This window comes from Tiliqua scincoides, chromosome 3, assembly GCF_035046505.1.
Source record: "Tiliqua scincoides isolate rTilSci1 chromosome 3, rTilSci1.hap2, whole genome shotgun sequence".
Lineage (NCBI taxonomy): Eukaryota > Metazoa > Chordata > Lepidosauria > Squamata > Scincidae > Tiliqua > Tiliqua scincoides.
In genome coordinates this window covers 20560668-20581621 of record NC_089823.1, presented here as the reverse complement: position 1 = coordinate 20581621, position 20954 = coordinate 20560668, and the positions used below count along the sequence as shown (strand labels likewise).

Below are 20954 nucleotides of genomic sequence, written 5' to 3'. Positions count from 1 at the left end.
TGGTGGGCCTCAGTAGGTGGGTGGGACCCTGAAAGTGGGGTGACCAAGGGGGCTGCAGCAGCACCCCCACCCCCACCCAAGAGTGGTGAGGCCTTCATTGAGTTCAGTGAGGCTCTCTTCTGAATGGATCAGTGTAGGGTCAAGTGGCAATGCATTGCCTAGACCAGTGTTTCACACCCTGACAAGCTGCCTGGTGGTACCTGCGGACAGGGATGTGGGGAGGCAGGTGAGGCAGAGCCTCCCCAATGCAGGCCTTCAAAAAGCAGCACCACCTCCGTGTGAGGCACCCAAGTACTGCTTCTCAGGACACCTCTGTGGTGCTGCCTCTCTTCTGTCCTTCAAAACCTCAAGACACACTTTGTAAGGAACCCTTTGGCACTACCCCCGTAGTCCTGATACTCTGCCATATACAACTCAGAGCCCAAGCCTATGTTTGTCTACTCAGAAGTAAGTCCCATTAGAGTCAATGGGGCTTACTCCCAGGAATGTGTGGTAAGGATCGTAGCCTCAGGCTGCAGACCTCCACGCTTATCTGGGAGTAATTCATTGAACTATGAGGACTAATGTCTAAGGGCCCAATCCTATCCAACTTTCCAGCAGCAGTGCAGCCCCGAGATAAGAGAATAAATGTTCCCATACCGTGAGGAGGCCTCTGTGACTGCCTCCCCACTACAGGATGCAGTGCTTGCCCTTCTGACACGGCTGCACCGGCACTGGAAATTTGGCTAGGACTGGGCCTAAGTCGGCAAGCATAAGACTGAGCTGTAAGCCTATTTTTCCCTGCCTGAATTTTTCCATCTCCGGTGTTGAATTATAGACCAACATTTCTGAACCAGTGGTGCTTGTACCACCAGTGGCGCTTGTCTGATGGTGCTTGTGGGACCCCCCAGGCCCCCAGCGCTGGCAGTGAGACCAGCAATGTGTCAAACAGTGGTAGGAGTGTGTGCTTTTTGTGTGCTCGAGAAGCCCTCCCATATGCCCAGAGTCTCTTACTGGTGTTTGCCACATTGCATCTGACCCCCCAATCTGGAAGTAACTGGCAACAACATCATCATCGGTTTCTTCCAGTGGTACGTCCAGTAGGTGGACCACGCAAAGTGGTATGGCAGGGAACAAATGCTGAGAAACAGTTATAGACTAAAACCTCAGAGACCTGTTCTCTTGTACTTTATACAGAAAAGTGTTTGTGCAGTAGCAGGTTTCATTCCCACCCCATCAACATTCTTTAAATCTGCATGTGGCCAAGCATTGTGTTACTATGTTCCGCATTTTCCCAGAACAGAGTACCAGATTCTCTGTCTGACTGCAGCTTTGTAGGGTCTCAGAGCATAATCCTATACATGTCTACTCAGAAGTTGAGTCCCACTGTGTTCAATATGCCTTACTCCCAGGAACATGCATACAGTAGGATTGCAGCCTCAGGGCCCAATCCTTTCCAGCACCAACCAGAGCAGCCACAATGCCATTCTGAGGTGAGGGAACAAATGTTCCCATATCTTGAGAAGGCCTCTGTGACTGCCTCCCCACCAAAGGATGCAGTGCATGCCCCATTGGCATAGTTGCACCGGAACCGGAAAATTGGATAAGATTGGACCCTCAGTTGTGTGTGCTTATGCATCTTTTATAGCTTAGTCCCATGACAGCTCTAACAAGTATTTCCATAGCGAGCAACAAAGAGACACCTTAAAAAGCAAGATGTTTATTGTGGCATAAGATTTTGTGTGGCATATACATGAAATGTTAACCTCAGTGGGTAGATATAAATACCCTGAGTACAGACAGAAGTGGAATAGAATACTGTAAGAAAGTGAGTCCAAAAGGCCAAGCAGTGCAGACTAACATGCGAACCCTCTGAAACTGATGTGGATACACTGCTTAATTACTTTTGCATAATCTACACTAAGCATATACTGACAATCTCATAAAAACACATGAGAAGAAAGAAATAGTTGCTTGAAGCAGACTTTCAAATAACCACTCACCTGTGGTGAGCCAGACTGCTAGGCAGGAAAGCTTTTGCAAGTCAGAAGAGATGAGACTCTCTCTCTTTCTTTTTTTAGGTGATCAGTGAGCCAGGAAGGACTAGTAAAAAAATAAAAGGCGGGTTGATAAATTTTTGAGAATTTATTTGGAAGGCTAACTTAAAGCAACTCCTTTTGTTTGGAATTAAATTTTAACCTGCTATACAAATTAACTGCTTCATTTACACCATTGGCAATAGATAACTCTTGTATGTAGACCATCAGTAGTATTACTTTTGGTTATACAGATGTTTGAGAAAAATATAGTTTGTTTTAAGCTGTGTTTCTCTGCCATGCACTTTTAAAGATCCATAAATATATTAAAGTTAATTACATTCTTCGTCTTTAATAAGGCTTATCACAGAGATATCAAAAGTATTCACTGTTGGAGCACTTGTCTTGCTTGCTTACCAGACATTTATTTCAGCATGAATACAGAATCATAATAGAAAAATGCATGACATTGAGGCAGAACTTCATATGCACTGCAGTGGACACATGGTTCACATGAGTGTGCCAGTCTCCCCATACATGTATGGAATGCCCCTCCAGCTCAACTATATTGGAAAGCTTTTGTGGGCAGAACTCAGCGCATGCAGTTGAGACCCTAAAGAAAAGAAAGGATCAGGGATAAGTTCTTGTTTTCAGAGGTCGGAAAAGAACAAGTGGATCATCAGAACAATCACAAACTCCAGAGTTTTATTTTTGCAAAATGTGAAGTCTAAAAAAGCATCTAGGTACTAAAAAGTGATTATAAGAGCATTGGGGTAAAATCTTGCTGCTTAGCAGTAATTACTTTTGCTGTCATTTGTTTTTTCCGGACATCAAATTGCTTGACTATGAAAAATAAAGCTCTCTGTTATATGAGGGTACAAAGAAGGCAAGCACAACATGTATTCTGTTGAAAAGCGGTATATAAATACTACTACTAATACTACTACTAATAATAATAATATTAGCCACTATTTTGTGACTTGGTGACTAGTCATTTTGTGTATTTTGTGACTAGGATGATCTCAGACAGGGTCAGTAATCTCATGTTGTTGGAAACATGATCAACACTGAGGGCACTGAAAATATATGAAAAGCTACAGGATCCTGCATGTAATTAATGCAATTTGCATATTATTTTCATGAAGATAGTGGATGCTAAACTACAAGTGCTAGATACATTGTACTGTTTCCAACGTACAGTTACATTCTAAAATTAGGAGGGACAACAAGTGTTGAATAAGACTGAGTCAGCCTGTAAAAAATCTTGGCATATGCCAAACATTGCAAAAGTTGAAAGCCAGAATGAATTCAAATTTCTTTTGTTACTTGCCTCTTTGTTTTCAGTCCTTTAATATCCCATATTTGCCATCCCATATTTCATAACTGAAAACTGATTTGCCTTGTAACCACAAGCTGTGATCCTCAGGATTGTAACAGGAATCCTGTTTGGTAGACCACACTTAAGTATCTTGGGAGCCATATGCAGCCCAGAAGCTGTACATCACTCACCCCTGACTAATACATCTTCATAGACCATCTTTTAATCTTTTATATGTCTTGGGTTTTTTCTCCAAAAGCCCTGATATACTGCAGCTGTTTGGCATGCAAGCAATTTAGCAGGGACACTGGTCTCCGAGCAAGGTAGCCTCCTCTGAGGAATGTACAACGTTTGGAACAAAGCCACTTTTCACCCCTTCCCATCCATCCTGTATCAAAATATCTCCTTTCTTCACAAGTTCATATATGTCTTTTGTGAGAACTGTAAAAGACTCTTCTACATTGATGGCTTCTTTGGCAGAAGTTTCGATGTATTTCATGCCATAGGCAGAGGCCAGTTCTTCAGCTTCCTCTCTTGTCACCTGCCGCTGTGCTTCCAAGTCACATTTGTGTCCCACTAAGATAAACACAATCTGGAAGGGCTCCACGTGCATTTTAGCTTCATCCAACCAGTCGCACACATGTTCAAAAGAAGATCGATTTGTGATGTCAAATACCAGTAAGCCTCCTACTGAATTTCGGTAATAGGAACGCGTGATTGATCTGTAAAATTAAAGGGGACAGGGAGAAATTAAACAGGAATGCCATCAATGTGCTTACTTTTGCATTTAAAAGAGCAGGATCTTTCTGAATCTGCTATTCTCTTGGATCAAAACAAAACCCTTTTTTTCTTCTTTTTCTGTGAGATTTTTCCTAAAACCAATTTAAATTTCACTGTGTAGCCAAAAAGGTGCCTTTCACTTAAATGGTTTAGAGCAGAGGTCTCCAAACTTTTTGGCCAGAGGGCTGCATCAAATATCTGGCATGATGTTGAAGACTAGAAAAAAAAAATTTTAAAATGTAAAATTTTAATAAATACATTAGAGATGGAACTTAGATGAATGAATTCATGGGCTCTGATTTCCAGGATTTCTCCAAGTTCGCCACCATCATCTCCAAGACACCACCATCATTATGCATGGCCAAACTATTGTCATTATACCACATCCTCTAGTCTGGTGCACAGCTGGTAGACATCATTGTGTGTCATGGCACTGAAATCTAGCATTGAAGTTCCGTTACATACTTTCTGCTGCTCTTCTCACATGTGAAGATGAAGTGGAAAGCTGGTATCCCATAATCCTTGGTTTGTGGGGGGGGGGGAGCATTCAGAAGCACTCTATGTAGTGGGCAACACACCAGCATCTTCTCCATTCTTTCAACCTTGGTGGGATATCTACCCCCTTGTTTAAAATGGAAATTAAAAGGGAACTGCAGATTAAGAGCTGAAATAGTTAAAGGGCAGGACAAAAGTGCATGATAAATCTGAGGGTTAGAAACTTGACCACTCCACTGATATGGGGGGGTGGGGTTTGAGGAAAATTATTTTGCTCTCTCATTCTGAGGGCTCCTTCTCTCCCAGGATAGTGATGACTCCCCTGCTGTTGCTGCTGTTATTGCCGCTGCCAGTGGAGAATGTGATGACCCAAACGGTTGCTGCGAAGCCAAATTCCAGCGTCCTCCCAATCAGGCTGTGGAGCTGCATGCCAAAGAATGCTGCTGAAACCAAGTTGCTTTGCCAGATGCATGGGCTATTTGCCAATGGAACCACCCCCAGAGTGCTGGAGCACCTCTATGTCTTCCATGCTGCCCCTGACCCCACCAGTTGTGCCTGGGAAGACATGGCGAACTGCACCTACAGAAGCACAGGGGAAAGTGGACATTTTTGCTACAATATTCAAACTGGTAGCCCCACGTTCAGAGTTCCAGTTTACTGCCGCCCTCTCCCTCCTCGTACAGACTCTCATGTGCTAGGAGGCAGTATCGCCATGGACTCCACTTGTGATGTGGCTCTTATATCCGCGGCCCAGTGGGCTCCTGGCACTAAACTTCATGTGAAAGCAGTTATTGGGACTCAATCTGAGCGTCAGCCAGGAGACCAATTGCAGATATCTTTAGTCTCCCCTTCTGGAAGACGTACTACAAGACTCATTATCAACTGGGAAGACTGTGACTGGCAATTAAAAGGCAATGACCTGTTTAAGCAAGGTCCCCCGGACTGGGTTGTGCCGATTTCAGGTACTAATTGTAATCAGAAAGAGCCTTTAATTAAGTTTAAATTTTATGGCCATATTGCCATCACGGAAGAACCAGATAACGCTGGCTTATGGCAAGTGGAATTGGGTACTCAGAACAAAACCGCCTTGAGCTTCAACCCTTTACTCACCAACCTCACTGCACTCCGCAAAATGGAGAACCCCTTAGTGGGCTCACACGTGCTTAAGTTGGATCAACCCAAACAAATAGTTATGCACCCCCAAACATCGCTAAAGGAAGTGCAGATCCATTTGCAAGGCCTAAACATTTCAGAATCAGTGCCTAAATGCGCCCCCTATCTTTCTACAAGTCATCAGGGATGGTTTGAATGGGTGACTATGTGGAAAGGAGTACAACATCATGAACGCGTCACTAGAGCAATAAATGACTGGATAGCACCAATTGGAGCTGGGATTTCTCTTATCGGTGCTGCTAACGTTGAAGTTTTAGCAAATAAACTCTCTTATTCCACACATGAATTGGGAAAGATGGCAGTGCCATTATCTACCTCTCTGCGACAACTTGCCCTTGAGGGGCGTGCTATTAGTAAAGTTTTTCCTGGCTGGGAAAGTCTTATAGAAGCTGACAATAAGCGCATAGTCTCTGAAACCCAGTCATTACAAAATAATGTATCCCTGGCATTGGCATGCCAGCAGGCACAAGCCTTTACACAAACAGTGGTAATGGGAATGATTAGAGATGCCCATGCAGGACATATCCCTATGGAGGTAACTAATTTAATCAAAGATAGTCTTTCCCCAGGTGAGGTATCCTTAGAAGCCTGGTGGAGGCTGGTCAATGCCACATATGATCCCACCAAGCACATGCTCAGGTTATTCATACTCACTGTAGAATCACCAGAGATCTTCACAATCTACCCTGTAGTATCTCTGGGTTTCCAAATAAGTTCTAATTTAGTTATGTATTCCCGGGACACAAATAGATGGGCACAATATAGAAATGGGGATTGGCAAACACTTAATGTGGCAGGTTGCAGAACAAAAGAAGACTTGGGCTTTGTATGTGAAGATAACAACTTTGAAATGCATTCTGATTGCTTTTCTCCTCTTGCTGTAAATAATTCTCATTGTTCTTTTGATGTAACTGAAGAGTTTGAGTCTACCGTAGTTTATATCGGCAGGGCTTGTATTTGTATTCGTACATTTTGTGACTTCATTTTGATCAATGGAGACAGAATCCAACCAACACTTCCAGATGTCAACCGTTGTTTTTGCAACGTCTCAGTTGTTGTTGGTTGTGATTTCCAATTTCGTGTTCCTGTTTGGACAGTCCAACACTTAGAAGCTAACCCCTCTCTTTATCACTATATCCTTCCCATTTCTCTTGGCTTTGGCCTTCTAACTCTTCAACAGATCCTTTCACATCCAGATCTTCAGCAAGAACTACACAGACTGAAGACTCTCGGTGAGAATGCCACCCTTGTGGTAGAACACAACAATCAACAAATAGCACAGATTTTGGCCACAGTCGAAACTGCTGGCGACCATTCTTGGTGGGAGACCCTTTTTGGCTGGAGTCCAACTGCTACAAGCTCCTTAAATGTAGCTCTCCACCCCATTGTGGTAATTTTGGGTTTTCAGATAACACTTGTGGTTGTAATGATTGTAATGACCAGGTGCATGTGCAATCAAACACGCCGAATCCTGGACCTGGAACGAGGTATGGGCCAGACTAGGTTGTGATGGGTATCCTTACTTTTCCTGACATGTACAGTCTCTCCTGATTCCATCTTGATTTCTTAGCAGCCATTCTAGAAGGCATCTCGAAGCCAGGCATCTCTTCGTCAAGTTCATACTAAGTAAAGGCCACTGATTGGGACAGAAGGCTGAATCACTGAGGGACACCTGTGTGTCACCCTTGTCTAGGGTCTTGAACATTCAGACTCCCCACCTTGGCATAATTCTATTTGCAGGGACACATCTTCCTGGATTAAGTGTAACTGACCAGTAGCCAGATTCGCTGGATGATCTTTTCAACCCTCCCTATCAGAATGCCTCTCTTACTAATGACCTCAGCCTGGGTGTCACACACACTCTGCCATACCTTTTGTCCATTCAGGAACCTTCTCAGTTGGGATGCAATCAAATCTTTTGTGGCCTGGAATGATGCATCTGAACTCAGTCATGCCCAAAGCTACTGGCTGCACATCCTGGAGCTTCAGGACGTTCAGGATACCATTATTTGCCCAGGAATGTTTTTTTATTCTTTGTTTAGACCCCCTATAACTAACCTCACTCTGGTAGCAAAACTCTTCATTTTCCCCGTTTGCTATATCATCGCAATAAAATCTATTTTCTTTTGGAAACCCTGTCTCATGGTTACTGGTAGCCTAATTAGAGGCACTTTGAGGTTGTTTGCTCTGCTATCCAGTCAATGACATAACATCAGCCACCCACTGCATCCCTTGTGCACTGGTGGCTCTGGTCACTATGCAGAAAATCCCCCCTGGATGTGTCTTAATTCCAGGCTATGGTAATAGATTTGCACATGGAGGAAAATATGTGTGTAGAGGTGAGTGAGTGAGTGAGTGAGTGAGAGAGAGAAAGAGAGAGAGTGAAGCATTGCAACACAGTGGGCATCAACACACCCCTTGGCAATGAATTCCACATATTATGAATTATGGGAAGATGTACAACACTTTCTTTTGTCCACCCAGAACCTACTGCCAAAAAAGAAAAGGCAGGATCCACATGTAACAAATAAACAGATCTATTATCCTCTTTGCCTTCCAGCTCTACATTTCCCATGCAAATCTGTTATAGGAAACCTTTGCCAGCCAACCTGGATAACTGGGCTGCCTATATCTACAGCACAATCCTATACCTATGTACTCAGAAGTAAGCCCCATTGAGTTAAATGGGATCTACTTCCAGGTAAGTGTATAAGATTGGCTAATGTCATACTGCAATGCAAACCCCAACTTCCCTGATTTTAGATTCAAAACATGGTATTTATTGTACCCTCCACTGTTCATGGTTTGAGGTTTGTTTTTTAAAAATAGTTTAAACAGAAAGAAGCAAAATGTGTTCAAGGAGAAACACTGTTGCACAGACCTACCTTGTGATCAAAATAAAATTCAGCATAACAGAAGAGCTTCCAGAACAATCTTTTTCCCAAAATAGTAGTGTCATCTAGTCATGCAGCCTGTTTGTACTCTGTATTCAGAACGCACAAACCAACCAAAGCCAAAATCTGTGCCTTAACAAAATTATGGATATTAAGCAAATGTCTCTACATTTGCTCTATTTTGCCTCATCTATTGTGCTAGCCTGGGGAAAGGACTTCTGAACTCTGAAGACTCACCCCTTGAGAATGGGAAGCCCATCTCAATCCCCCTGTGCCTTCTTCTGAAATTTCCACAGGTACTGGCGCAGTTTTTCAAGCTTATTGCTGCAGTCCAAAGAGCCACTTTAGGTACCCAATAGGACTTTCATACTTTTTTCCCTCTCACTTAGAACAGAATATGCCCCCATGCAGTATCACAGACTGTTTCTGAAACTGCTCCAAGACTCAGCAATTGTTTCCTTTGCAGGACTGAGGTGCTGATGTTTGAGAATGGTCTATCCAAGGCGTTTAAGGCCAGCCATTTCGAATGGTTCTTTTCATGTTGGCCTCCATGAGAGCTAGAAAGCGAACACTATTTTTTCTCAAGACACTGAATTCTGCACTAGAGATCAAGCTCTGTGCTTATTCACTAAGGGCCTATCTATATATGCAGGTAAATCACATACTGCAGTATCACAATTCCTCTGATTGTACCAATTTAATGTTCAAGGTGAGAATTGCATGTTTTGATATTCCCCCCATATCAAAATCTTACTCCCCATGGAGAACACATCACATAAAGGAGTCTAATGTAGTCTGCTCCCTGACACACAGTTTTCTACATGCAGGGAGGATTTTATATATGGGAGAGCGCTGGAACATCAATCAGCCATCTGCAGACTCAAATGGTATAGTCCAGGGTGTCCAAACTTTTTGGCAGGAGGGCCACATCATCTCTCTGACACTGTGTTGGGGGCTTGGAAAAAAATTAATCTATATTTTAAATTTGAATAAATTTACATAAATTTACATGAATGAATATATTATAACATGAATGAATAAAGGTCTTGCAATAGCTCAAGGTGTATAAAAGGCCTTACACAAAGCAAGGCCAGCCTTTTCTTAGCTGCCGCTGCTACATCACAGACATGAAACAGCAAGCAGTGGAGGGAGCCCTCGTCCCCAGCTCACGCAAAAGGTTGAACAGTTGCCCTCATGCTGAGAGTAGTTGCACTGAGCCAGTGCATGCTCCAGCAAGTCTCTGGAGAGCCAGAGGCTCATTGGAGATTGGGGGCTCCCAGTGGGCCGGACTGGAAGTTCCTGAGGGCCACAAATGGTCCCTGGACCGGGGCTTGAGCATCTCTGGTATAATCCAATAAACGTGATGATTTCTCTGCATGTTAGATGAGCTGCATGTAACAAAAATTATAGATGCAAGGTACAGATGTAAAATGTTATTCACAATATTGTTTCAATAAGACTGATTTGTCGTTCACCAACTGTCAAATGCTAGGCAATAAAGCAAAAACGGTTATGAATCATAGTTCCTCTCTGCTGAGCAGCAGAAATGCTAGAGATCAAACATCAACACATACATACAGTTAATCATGATATATTGCCCTTGGGCACTGTTATGTTAAATGATTACAGTTATTGGATTTACAATCACATGTGAAGTCTACAATGGTCTGCCAGCTTATTTTACTGCTTTTTCAGTGTTTACTGCCTCTGGAAAAGGCACTTGCTCAATGCTAGGAAACTCAAAAGGAAACTAGTTTTGACATTATTTTAAATAGTATATCATTGCAGGAAACAGGAAAGAAAAAAATTCAAAACACCTGTTGTTATTTCATTTATAAAATGCCCACAAATATGACGGGTGCAGACAGGACCGGCCTATCCATGAGGACAACCGGGGGCCCAATCCTATCCAACTTTGCAGCACTGGTGCAGCTGCAATGCAGCTCCCAGGTAAGTGAACAAATGTTCCCATACCTTCAGGAGGTCTCTGTGACTGCCTCCCCACCACAGGATGCAGCGCATGCCTCATTGGCACAGTTGCACCAGCAATGGAAACTTGGATAGGAACTTGGGCCCTGAAGCAGTTGCCTCACTTAGCAGATTGATGAGGTGGGGGCTCATCTCTGTCCACCTACTTGCCTCTACTGCTCCTCCTGGAAAAGAAAGAAGGGGACAGAGAGGAAGAGGAAGCATGGAGGGGAGTGCTGAACATTAGAAAGGGGGGAGCAAAAGCTGGCACATCATCCAATATGGGGGGGGCAGCATTTGACAAGCCACCTCAGGAGTCAGGAAGTCTTGGGCTGGTCATGAGTGCCAAGTATATTTTCTATATATTTCAGAGATTCTGGAGGTACTTAATGGTAGCCATTATTTATATGGGAGAAAGAAAAGGGGTGCACTTGGGAACACCACTGGGGTAGGACTCCTAGTAACTTTAATGTCTGGAGTGAGGATCATGCTTAGCTCTTTCTTAACTGTGTCCTGAATTGTAATCCCTTCACTTTATTCCAAAGAACTCAGTGTGAACCATTGAGAACTGAGCCAGTCCTTATTTTCATTTGTCAACCTCTTCATCTGCATAGCCTGCACTGGTTTCCTATTTCTGGTATAACATCCAAATTGGAACTAGCTTGTCTATATGTATACAGCTGACATTATTGAACCAGATTAACCCAGTTCAGTCAGTGACTTGTACCTGTATGAGAAGAGCAGGGGAGAGAGCATCCAGTTTCATTATTGTTATTGCACCTTCCAGCTACATGGCATTTTTCACAGAGAGGAAAGACAGGACCCCAAGGGGTTATTACACTTTTAGTTTGACAGCAGAGGAAGGGGAGAGAAGTAGATGGAGGGAAATACAGGGGGAAAAAGATACAATTATTTCATTTACTTAAGTTCAGGATTGACTTAAGACAGTGTTTCTCAACCAGGGGTACTTGTGGTACCACTGGTGGTATTTGAGGAGGTGTCTGGTGGTACACACGGGACCCCCAGACCCCCACAGTCTGGCAGCAAGACCAACAACACAACATGACAAGCAGCAGTAGGAGGTAGAGCTCTAGCGTGCACTTTTTGCGAGTTCAAAAAAGCCCTCCTACGCACCCTGATCCTCTTACCAGTGTTTGTTGCATTGCAGCTGGTCTCCCAATCCAGAAGTAACTGGCAATGATATCAACACCAGTTACTTCTGCTGGTACTTCCAAAAGGTGGACCATTGGCACAGTGGGGGGCAAACATTGAGAAACACTAGCCTAAGACATCCTGGTGACTAAGGGCCCAATCCTATCCAATTTTCTAGCACTGATGCAGCTGTGCCAATGGGGCATGTGCTGTATCCAGTGGTGGTTGGGGAAGTCACAGAGGCCTTCTCAAAATAAGGGAACATTTGTTCCCTTACTTTGGGGCTGCACTGTGGCTGCACTGGCACTGAAAAGTTGGATAGGAGTGGGCCCTAAGACAGCATGCTAAATGCTGCTCCCCTCACCTGATGATGTGCTAGTTTCAGCTTCTCTCACTCCCTAGACTGGAAAAGGAAAAGAGGGGACTGAGTGAAAGAGGAAGTATGGAGAAGAGGAGAGACTGGCACCACTTCCTTTACCTTCACACTTCCTCTTCGTCCTTTTCAATTCAGGGAGGTAGAGGAGACGCACTGGAAGCAGATGAATGGATGGAGGTGGGCACCCTCTGCCAAACTGCTGCCTGAGGCAACCTCATAGATGGGTCTCATAGATGGGCTGGCACTATCTAGACTACATATATCATAATAATGTGTAGAATTAAATGGACTGAGAAGTAACAGGTGAACAGCCCCTTGTGAACAAACAACACACAAATACCTCCTATGTTGTGTGTGTTTACCAACAGACTAGAGTGAATTAAGATCTAACTAGCCATGACAGTGTCAGATCTGTAACTTATCACTGCCAAACAAAGATAAAGAAGGGGTAGGGATAATTTCATGTGGAGAAGGAATGATGAGGGGGTGCTGAACCCCTTCTCTGCTCATACTTCCACCCAAAAGTTGCCCTGGAGGGAAAGTTTTAAGGTGAAAGTGTGAGCAGAGGAAGGGTTCGGCACACCTGTATTCCTCCACATGAAATCACTCCACCTCTGTCTGGGGTGACCCATGCCCTAACACAGAGGTTACCGTGCTCTTACATCTTGCTAGACCCTTAAAATTCTCATTTCTTTGCCACCTTCCTTTCATCTTCCCTGGAGAAGAGGGTTTTCAAAGCAGCCCGGTAGGAAATTAGTAGAAACAGCCATTACAGCACAATTCTAGGTAAGTCAACTCAGACAGAAGTCCCACTGAATTCAATTAGCCTTACTCCCAAGTTCAATTAGTCTTACTCCTATACATATGAATAGGATTGCAGTCTTAATTTTTAGAAGCGGTAGGGAGTCTGTCTTGAAGGCACACCCTCTTACCTGGATTCCAGCACTCTGACCTCTGATTTCTGGTCAAAACTGTGCAGTGGTGAGGAACATGTCCTCTACACATGCTCAGAGGCACTTTTTTCTTTATTGCTCCACATTTCCAGAACTGAAACTTGGTTTCTGAAAATGATTCATAGGCCAAGTCCCATAAGGCCTGTCTCAAAACAAGACTTGAGGGGAAAGAGGCAGTGGGTGATGAAGCAAGGCTTGGAGCACAGGGGTGGCTGGCTAGCTGAATATATGCAGGGTATGATCTGAGGGCACCTGCTTGCAACCGACTTATTGAAGCCAAACAGGTCTGGGTCTTGTCAGTCTTACTACTTGGAATTCCATGTACTCTGCCTTGGGTCTAGGGCCTAACTGGGAGCATTTTTTGTGGGGGCCCAGCCAATGTCTATAGAATCTTAGAGCTATCAATGAAAATTGTCATAGACTTTATATCTTATGGTAGAATGGAAAGCAATCAAAATGTGTGCTTTAAAAGTACATGTGAGTTAAGGACCAAATGGATCTAAGCACAGTTTAATATAAAATTGCATACAAGACTAGATTACCCTAACATGGGGTGGGGGCCTAACAGGGAGCAACTGGTCCAGTTGGCTTAAAGCTGGCCCTGCTTGGGTCCTGTGAGGAGCAATCCTGAGCCATCAAAACTAAAACACTGATTACCAAGCTTGATTACCATTACAATGCTAGTGTCTTGTGGCACTTTAGAAATGAGCAGATTGATTTGTGGCATAAGCTTTCATGGATAAGATTCCACTTCAACAGATAACACAAAATGTTATCTTCATTTGGAAAAAGTACAAATGAAAGGGTAGAGCAGAGGCTAAATTGTAAAAATGGTGGGGTGAAAAGGCCCTGAAAGGCAATATCCCCTATTCACTGTTTACAACATGTGTTTTCTATCTACTTAGGCTGCAATTTTTATCCATACTTTCCTGGGAGTAAGACTCATTGAACACAATGGGACTTACTTCTGAATAGACATGCATAGGACTGGGCTGTTAGAGACCCCAAGTAAGTCCCATTATAGTCAATTGGGTTTACTCCTAGGAAAGAGTGGACAGGATTGCAGCCCGAGGGCCCAATCCTATCCAACTTTCTAGCACCAGTGCAAGGACAGTGCAGCCCCAAGATAATGGAACAAACATTTCCTTACCTTGAGGAGGCCTCAGTGACTGCCTCCCCACCACAGGAAGCCGTGTATGCCCCGTTGGTACTGCTGCACCAGCACTGGAAAATTGGATAGGATTGGGCCCACAATCTGCACTCTGAGCAGCTGATGAAATGGGCTGAAAGGAATCTGCTCCCCTTGAAATAGTTGCAGTCATCTTCCCTTGCCCATTGGTGGTGATGATGAGTGATGCCAGGGCCCTGAATCAGCATGTTCAGAAGGGCAAGGATGGAAAGTTGGCTCAGTGGGTATGCTGAAGGGTCCATACACACACACACCCTTGAGCAGGAAAGGCTGTGCATGGGGAACAGGGTGGTACAGCTGGGGGGGGGGAGGCACTCTGCACATGCTCAGAGGCTGTTCCAACATTCCTTCTTCTCATATCCACTTGTGGTGCTAGCCATGGCACCAGAGGAGGGAGCCAAGCCAGGTCCTGGGAATATTAACCCCTTGGGGAAGGGGCAGAAGGAGCAGGGAGGGTGGGGGGCGCCTGCCGTACCTGAAGCGCTCCTGGCCGGCCGTGTCCCAGAGCTGGAGCTTGACCCTCTTGCCGGGCTCGATCTCCACCAGGCGGGAGAAGAAGTCCACCCCGACGGTGGGGTCGGAGTGCATCGGCCCCGGGAAGCGGCCCTCGGTGAAGCGGTGCAGGAGGCAGGACTTGCCCACCGTGGAGTCGCCCAGCACCACCAGGCGGAACTGGTAGATCCAGATGGCCGCCTCCATCTCTCCGCAGGCGGCAGGGGCGGCGTGCGGGCCGCTGGCCTGCATGGGGCGCCTCCTCGGGCGGTGCCTGCACCGCGCGCCCACGGCCCCGATCCCGGGCATGGGCACCAGCCGGGCGGAGGGAGGGGCGGAGGGAGGGGCCCTGCGTTGGACGCAGCGGCTGGCTGGCAGGGAGTCCCCCTTGCGAGGCACGAGCTGGGGCTGGAGGGGGCTCCTCTTGCCCCACTCCCTGCCACCCAGAACCAGCCCAAGTGGGTGCCAGAGGCGGAGAGGGAGAGTCAGGCAGGCGCGCCTTTGTTGCCTCTGATTCTGGGGCGGAGCACTAGGAGGGGAGCGGACGCGGGGGGGGGGCTATTCTTTTGCCCACTTTTTCCCAGGGGTGGCAGTGGTGCTGAGGAGGAGGAGGAGGAGAGGAGGAGGAAGGCGGGGTCTGGCCACAGCCCTCCTGCCACTGGTGTAGGAGAAGGAGAGGCTTTCATGGCGAAGCTGATAAGCGGGCATGCCTTGGCAAGCTGCCCCTCCCCTTCTGTGCCAGGGGCCGCTGCCTGGCTGGGATGCAGCTCTGCTTTCCTCCTTCGCCTGGAGGGGCCAGAGTGGGCACTCCTTTCCCCCTCGTTCTAGCTGTTTTGCAGTGCAGATTCTCACCTGTGAGAAAAATGCACTCTGCACATGTTCAAAGGCACACGAATCTTTCTCCATCTATTTCAGGGTCGGCACCGAGGGTTGATTCTGGGGTTCAGCTCCAATTAAGCTCACCATCACCCATTATTTTCCCTTGAGGAAGATTTGATCTAAGCCAAGGTACTGAGTTTTGCTATCTGTTGTGTTGGAAAGGGCAGGCACAGTTTTGTATTTTTAAAAATATTTTATTTTTAGGATTTGCATACTGCTTTACTGCAAAACTAGCTCATTGGGTGAAATGATAACTCACCAAATGGTAAATCATAAACACAATCATATAATCAGCACACAGCAGTCAATAAAAAATAAGGACTATAAAAAGCAAGCTGCATCTACAACAAATTAAAAGTTCTGAGGAATGAAAAGGATTTGATGCTGAAATTGCCATCTCCCTACCTTGCCCAGGGAATACATTCTATAAATGGGGTGCCATCACTGACAAGGCTCTGCCTCCTGCATTGCCTCTCATCACACCCAGAGAAAGTCTGCTGCTGCAGCTTTTAAAGATCAGGTTCATATGGAAGAAGGCTGTTCTTCGAATACCCAAGTCCAACCTGTTCGCCCTTAGAAGGATATCTGCCTTTAGGGCACTTTTTATACAGAACTAATCCTGGCTCCCCAACTGTGTGCTACCCATGTGTTGCAAATGCATTGCCACCTGAGAGCTTTTCACTAAGAATGTAGGAAGAGCCCTGCTGACTCAAGCAAAGGCTTGTGTAGTTCAGCATTCTGTTTGCTACAGTGATCAGCCAAATGCCCCTGGAATACTGTGAACTGAACCTGGGGCCTCAGGCAAGCATGAGATTTGTGGCTCTGTCAGGGCACTGTAGAAAGATACTCACAGAACAAATAGCTCTACATGATTCAAGCAAACCAAGCCAAGCTACACACTTCAGGCTACATGGTATTAGAGCAGGGGTGCCCAAACCCTGGCCCTGGGGCCACATGCGGCCCTGGGGGCTTCTCAATGCGGCCCTCAGGGAGCCCCCAGTCTCCAATGAGCCTCTGGTCCTCTGGAGATTTGTTGGAACCAGCACTGGCCCAATGCAACTGCTCTCAGTGTGAGGGCGACTGTTTGACCTCTTGCGTGAGCTGTGGGATGAGGGCTCCCTCCAGTGCTTGCTGTTTCACGTCTGTGATGCAGCAGCTGCAGCAAAGGAAAGGTCAGCCTTGCTTTGTGCAAGGCCTTTTATAGGCCTTGAGCTATTGCAAGACCTTCATTCGTTCATGTAAGTTCATCTTTAATGCATTCATTTATGTAAACTTATGTAAATTTATTCCAATTTTAAATGTAAATTCTTTTTTTCCCTGGCCCCCCGACACAGTGTCAGAGAGATGATGCGGCCCTCCTGCCAAAAACTTTGGACACCCCTGTATTAGAGGATAGTTGCCAGATTCCTTTTGATGCCATAGGAATTAGTTGGGAGTTTTGCAGAGATTTGCACACACTCCAAATACAGACCACCCCCCCCCCTTTTAACTGGGCTGTTGTGGCAGATTTTAGAATGAACTGGCCACTTGGCTAACAACTTTTTTGCCCATGACCTTTGCCTACAGGTTCACCAATCCCAGTCAGACATTCTGTCTTCTCTCTTTTGTGTTTGTTTATGGCACCAGGGGAATGAGTTTCCTTAGCTCAGTGGTTCTCAAACTTTTAGCACTGGGACCCACATTTTAGAATGAGAATCTGTCAGGATTCACTGGACGTGATGTCATGACTGGAAGTGACATCATGAAAATTTTAACAATCCTAGACTGCAATCCTACCCACACTTACCCAGGAGTAAGTCCCATTGACTATCTTTGTTAAAAGTAGATACATAGATAGATAAAAGTTAAAAGGGCAGGAGGTCTGGTCTAGAGGGTAGAGCCTCCATTTGCCTGAAGATAACATCCACAAGGTCGCCAGTTCGAGGCCACTGGCACCGTGCGACCTTGAAGCAGCTGGCAAGCTGAGCAGAGCTATTTCCATCTGCTCTGAGCGTGGGAGGATGGAGGCCAGAATGTGAAGCCAGATCGGAATGAAACACCTGAATGTAGTGGTTCTTGAAAGAAAGAACCTTCTTTCAAAATTGTAAAAATCCCTATTTAATAAGGGATTTAAGTAAAGCCTGCCTATGTAAACCGCCTTGAATAAAGTCTTGAATAAAGACCAAGAAAGGCGGTATATAAATACCTGTATTATTATTATTATTATTACATAGTAGCCTGTTAAAAGTATAAATCTGTAACATTTCCCCAAATGCATAGTCATGGCAGCATCAAGTCTAATATATAAAAAATAAAATATTGAAATGAATGAGGACCTGCCTGAAATTGGCTCGTGACCCATAGTTTGAGAAACACTGCCTTAGCTGAAGCATGTTGAAGCTAGCTTTGAAAGTTGACAGGAGAAGATGACCCCACCACCACCACCACTCACACACAGAGGTTTGGAATGGGCAGGTTTTCCATCTTTCTTCTCATACCTGACAAGTTGAGTGGGACTTAACTGTGGTACAGAGGCTGAAAGGCAGAGAGCTGTCCATTCAGCACTCCTACAGCACTGGTGTGTACAGCCCTTGAGGCAGCACTAATAACAAAAGCACAACATGGGACTCTGAAAAAAAGACAAAACAAGGTTGTTAAAACATGCATGTGCCTATTAATATGTAATAAATATACATGTGCTAAATCTCAACACTCCTGGAAAATGGAAGTGAAAACTGACCATATTGGATTAAAAGATGTATCATCCTTTGGCACAGCCTCTTAGAGCCCGTACCCCACTGTAACTCAAAGTACATGTGGCTGCATGATTGGCAACCTTCAGTCTCGAAAGACTATGATATAAGCCTACAGCACCTAGTATTGCCAGGCGGTCTCCCATCCAAAGAAACCAGGCCTGAACCTGCTTAGCTTCCAAGATCAGACAAGATCAGGCATCTGCAGGGTAACAGTTGCTGCAATGTAATTGTAAATGTAAATATGTAAAATGTAAACATGGAAATGATGTGTGTGTATTTTCTTCCTGTTTACTCTGTCTCTGTTTTTCTCCCTGGTTTAAATTTTGGATGTTAAGGACATATAGGCCAGGTGCCATCACCACATCATGTGGCAAGGAGTTCCACAGATTAATTACTCACTGGGTAAAGAACTGTGTCCTTGTGTCTGTTCTAACTCTCCCATCAATCAGTGTTATCGGATGTCCCCTGGTTCTGGTGTTGTGTGAGAGGGAAAAGCATCCCTAAATCAAGACCAGTCACATGTTGGGCTTCTGGAAATTGTTGCCAATTAAAGGGGCTCTTATTTGTCCTAGGAGGGGAGCTCCCATTGGCACCAATGGGAATGTTTCTTTCAGGATAAAACAGGAAGGGTAGAGATCAAGACTGTGACTACAATAGGTTAAAGGGTTAAATTGTCCCTCTGACATAGTCTCAATTTAGATCTCTGCCTCCTCTCTGCAGATACTATTTACTGAGGAGAAGCAGAGCACATCAGCCCTGATAAGGAGTTTAACATAATTTGAGTCTCAGGTGAAACAATAGCAAAAACAGAGATTTCATCAGGCTGTGCTTACTCTTGAACAAAGGGAAATGGGGAGGACCATGTGGACATTCTAACAATCAGACTCAGCTTCTTCTAATTGCAAGAGCATGGAAAAAGTATTTTGTACTGAGATTTAAGGGTGTCTCTTTTATTTTGTATTTTGCAAAAGTTAATCTTTCTTGGTTTATAAATTCTTTGGAAAACAGGTGTTCATGAGAAGCACACAAGAAAAGCCATGAGCTGTTTTGGAACAGTTTGCAGTTAACAAGCGGCCTCTAGTGGTAAAAGCAAAATATTCCCAATTACCAATGCTTGTTTTTATGGTTGATAGCCTTTCTCTTCCTTGATGTTTCCTTAAACATTGACAAGTGATCTGAAAACAGTAACAGCTTTGTATTTGTTTGAGATGCTTTTTTATTATAATTTGTGATTTGATCACAGTGCAGATCAGACCATATCCTTGTTTATAGGCAAAGTGCATAAACCACCGGACATTTATTCAGAAGCAAGCTCTGCTGAAATGTATAAGGGCCATACTTTGGTGCAGTTGGCCAGTTCATTTCAATTGGGCGTGCACAGGAGAATCTATCTAGTTGTCTATCTCTTTTATCTGATAAGATGCCCTGATTTGCATATCCCCTTTTCAAATGCACCCAGAGCATCTTAAACTGATCTGTTTTAACAATACTTAATTGATATCTTAAACAGCCAACAAACACTGGCCAGTTTTGCTGTCTCACGATGACTCATTGATCATTATAAATAGTCCCTATTATTCCTTCCCAGCATATCAGTATCAGCATGATCTACACCTTCCCCAAGTGCCCTCTTGGTCAACTGGTCCAGTGGAAGGCCCAAAATGGATTAGCCTGCAATCAAGGTCTACTGAAACCCTGGCAAGGATCAAAGAATAGATCCATCATGAACATTCTATCTGTTTTTTTTCTGTGCTGTACTGTTTCCCAAATTTAATGCAAGGATATACACCAAGGCACCAAGAAGCTGTATGTGTCCTATAGTGCGGACTGGAGCACTTCCGCCCTGCACTCTGGATGCAACCTGTGGTACACTTGCCGGAAAAGGTTGACCACTATAGTTCTGAAAGCCATGCCCTCTTAAGTAACCCCTCCAGAAGTTTCTAATGATGTTTGTCATTGTTCATGTAAAATAGTTAAGGGGACCTAATTACAGGCAGTTGCAATAAGAATATGGGGTTGTAGTGATGATGTAAGGTATTCAGTACAACACACTGAGATTTTGCTGAAGACATACTGCTGTGTGGGTTTGAAGGGTTACTGTTAATTCCAGTAATGGCTGGGGTGGGAGGGGGGAATTGGAAGTGCGATTTGGCTTCATGCCCAGTCTAAATGTAACCTCGGCCGAACTGCTTTCCCCGCCAGCAATATTTAAGGCAAATTTTAATGAAAAACTGCAGTATATTTCTAGACCAATCTAAGATTATGCTTGATAAAAATTCAGGACCATGCTTCCCTGAGTCAGACAAAACAAAGTTAGAGAGGACATGTTGTGCATTGCATTTGAATGGTTGTGTGTGTGGGGGGGGGGGGTGAGGCCTTCACATATTCATTTCAAATAGTATTATCTTTTCACAGACGAACAGGGAGACAGCATTATCTTTTGTAAGGAGAAATGCATTGAGCTTGTTTGGGTGTTTCCCAATTTCTGTATTAAAATTAGAACTGTATTCTTACACTGGAAAAAGGTGTACTTTT

General features: G+C 44.7%; 1 protein-coding gene across 1 annotated transcript; it reads right to left on the bottom strand.

The window, feature by feature from the left end:
- Positions 1 to 3628: 3628 nt before the first annotated feature.
- Positions 3629 to 15114, bottom strand: RAB39A (RAB39A, member RAS oncogene family). The gene is made up of 2 exons (XM_066620402.1): positions 14789 to 15114; positions 3629 to 4055 (listed from the first exon to the last, which is right to left on the bottom strand). Exons 1-2 carry the CDS (start codon positions 15112 to 15114, stop codon positions 3629 to 3631), a joined length of 753 nt encoding a protein of 250 aa, XP_066476499.1.
- Positions 15115 to 20954: the final 5840 nt, after the last annotated feature.

Coding starts and splice junctions, on each gene's coding strand:
- RAB39A (XM_066620402.1), bottom strand. CDS start 15,114: ATGCCCGGGATCGGGGCCGTGGGCGCGCGGTGCAGGCACCGCCCGAGG. Junction 4,056..14,788: donor GCCGGCCAGGAGCGCTTCAG/GTACGGCAGGCG, acceptor TTAATTTTACAG/ATCAATCACGCGTTCCTATT.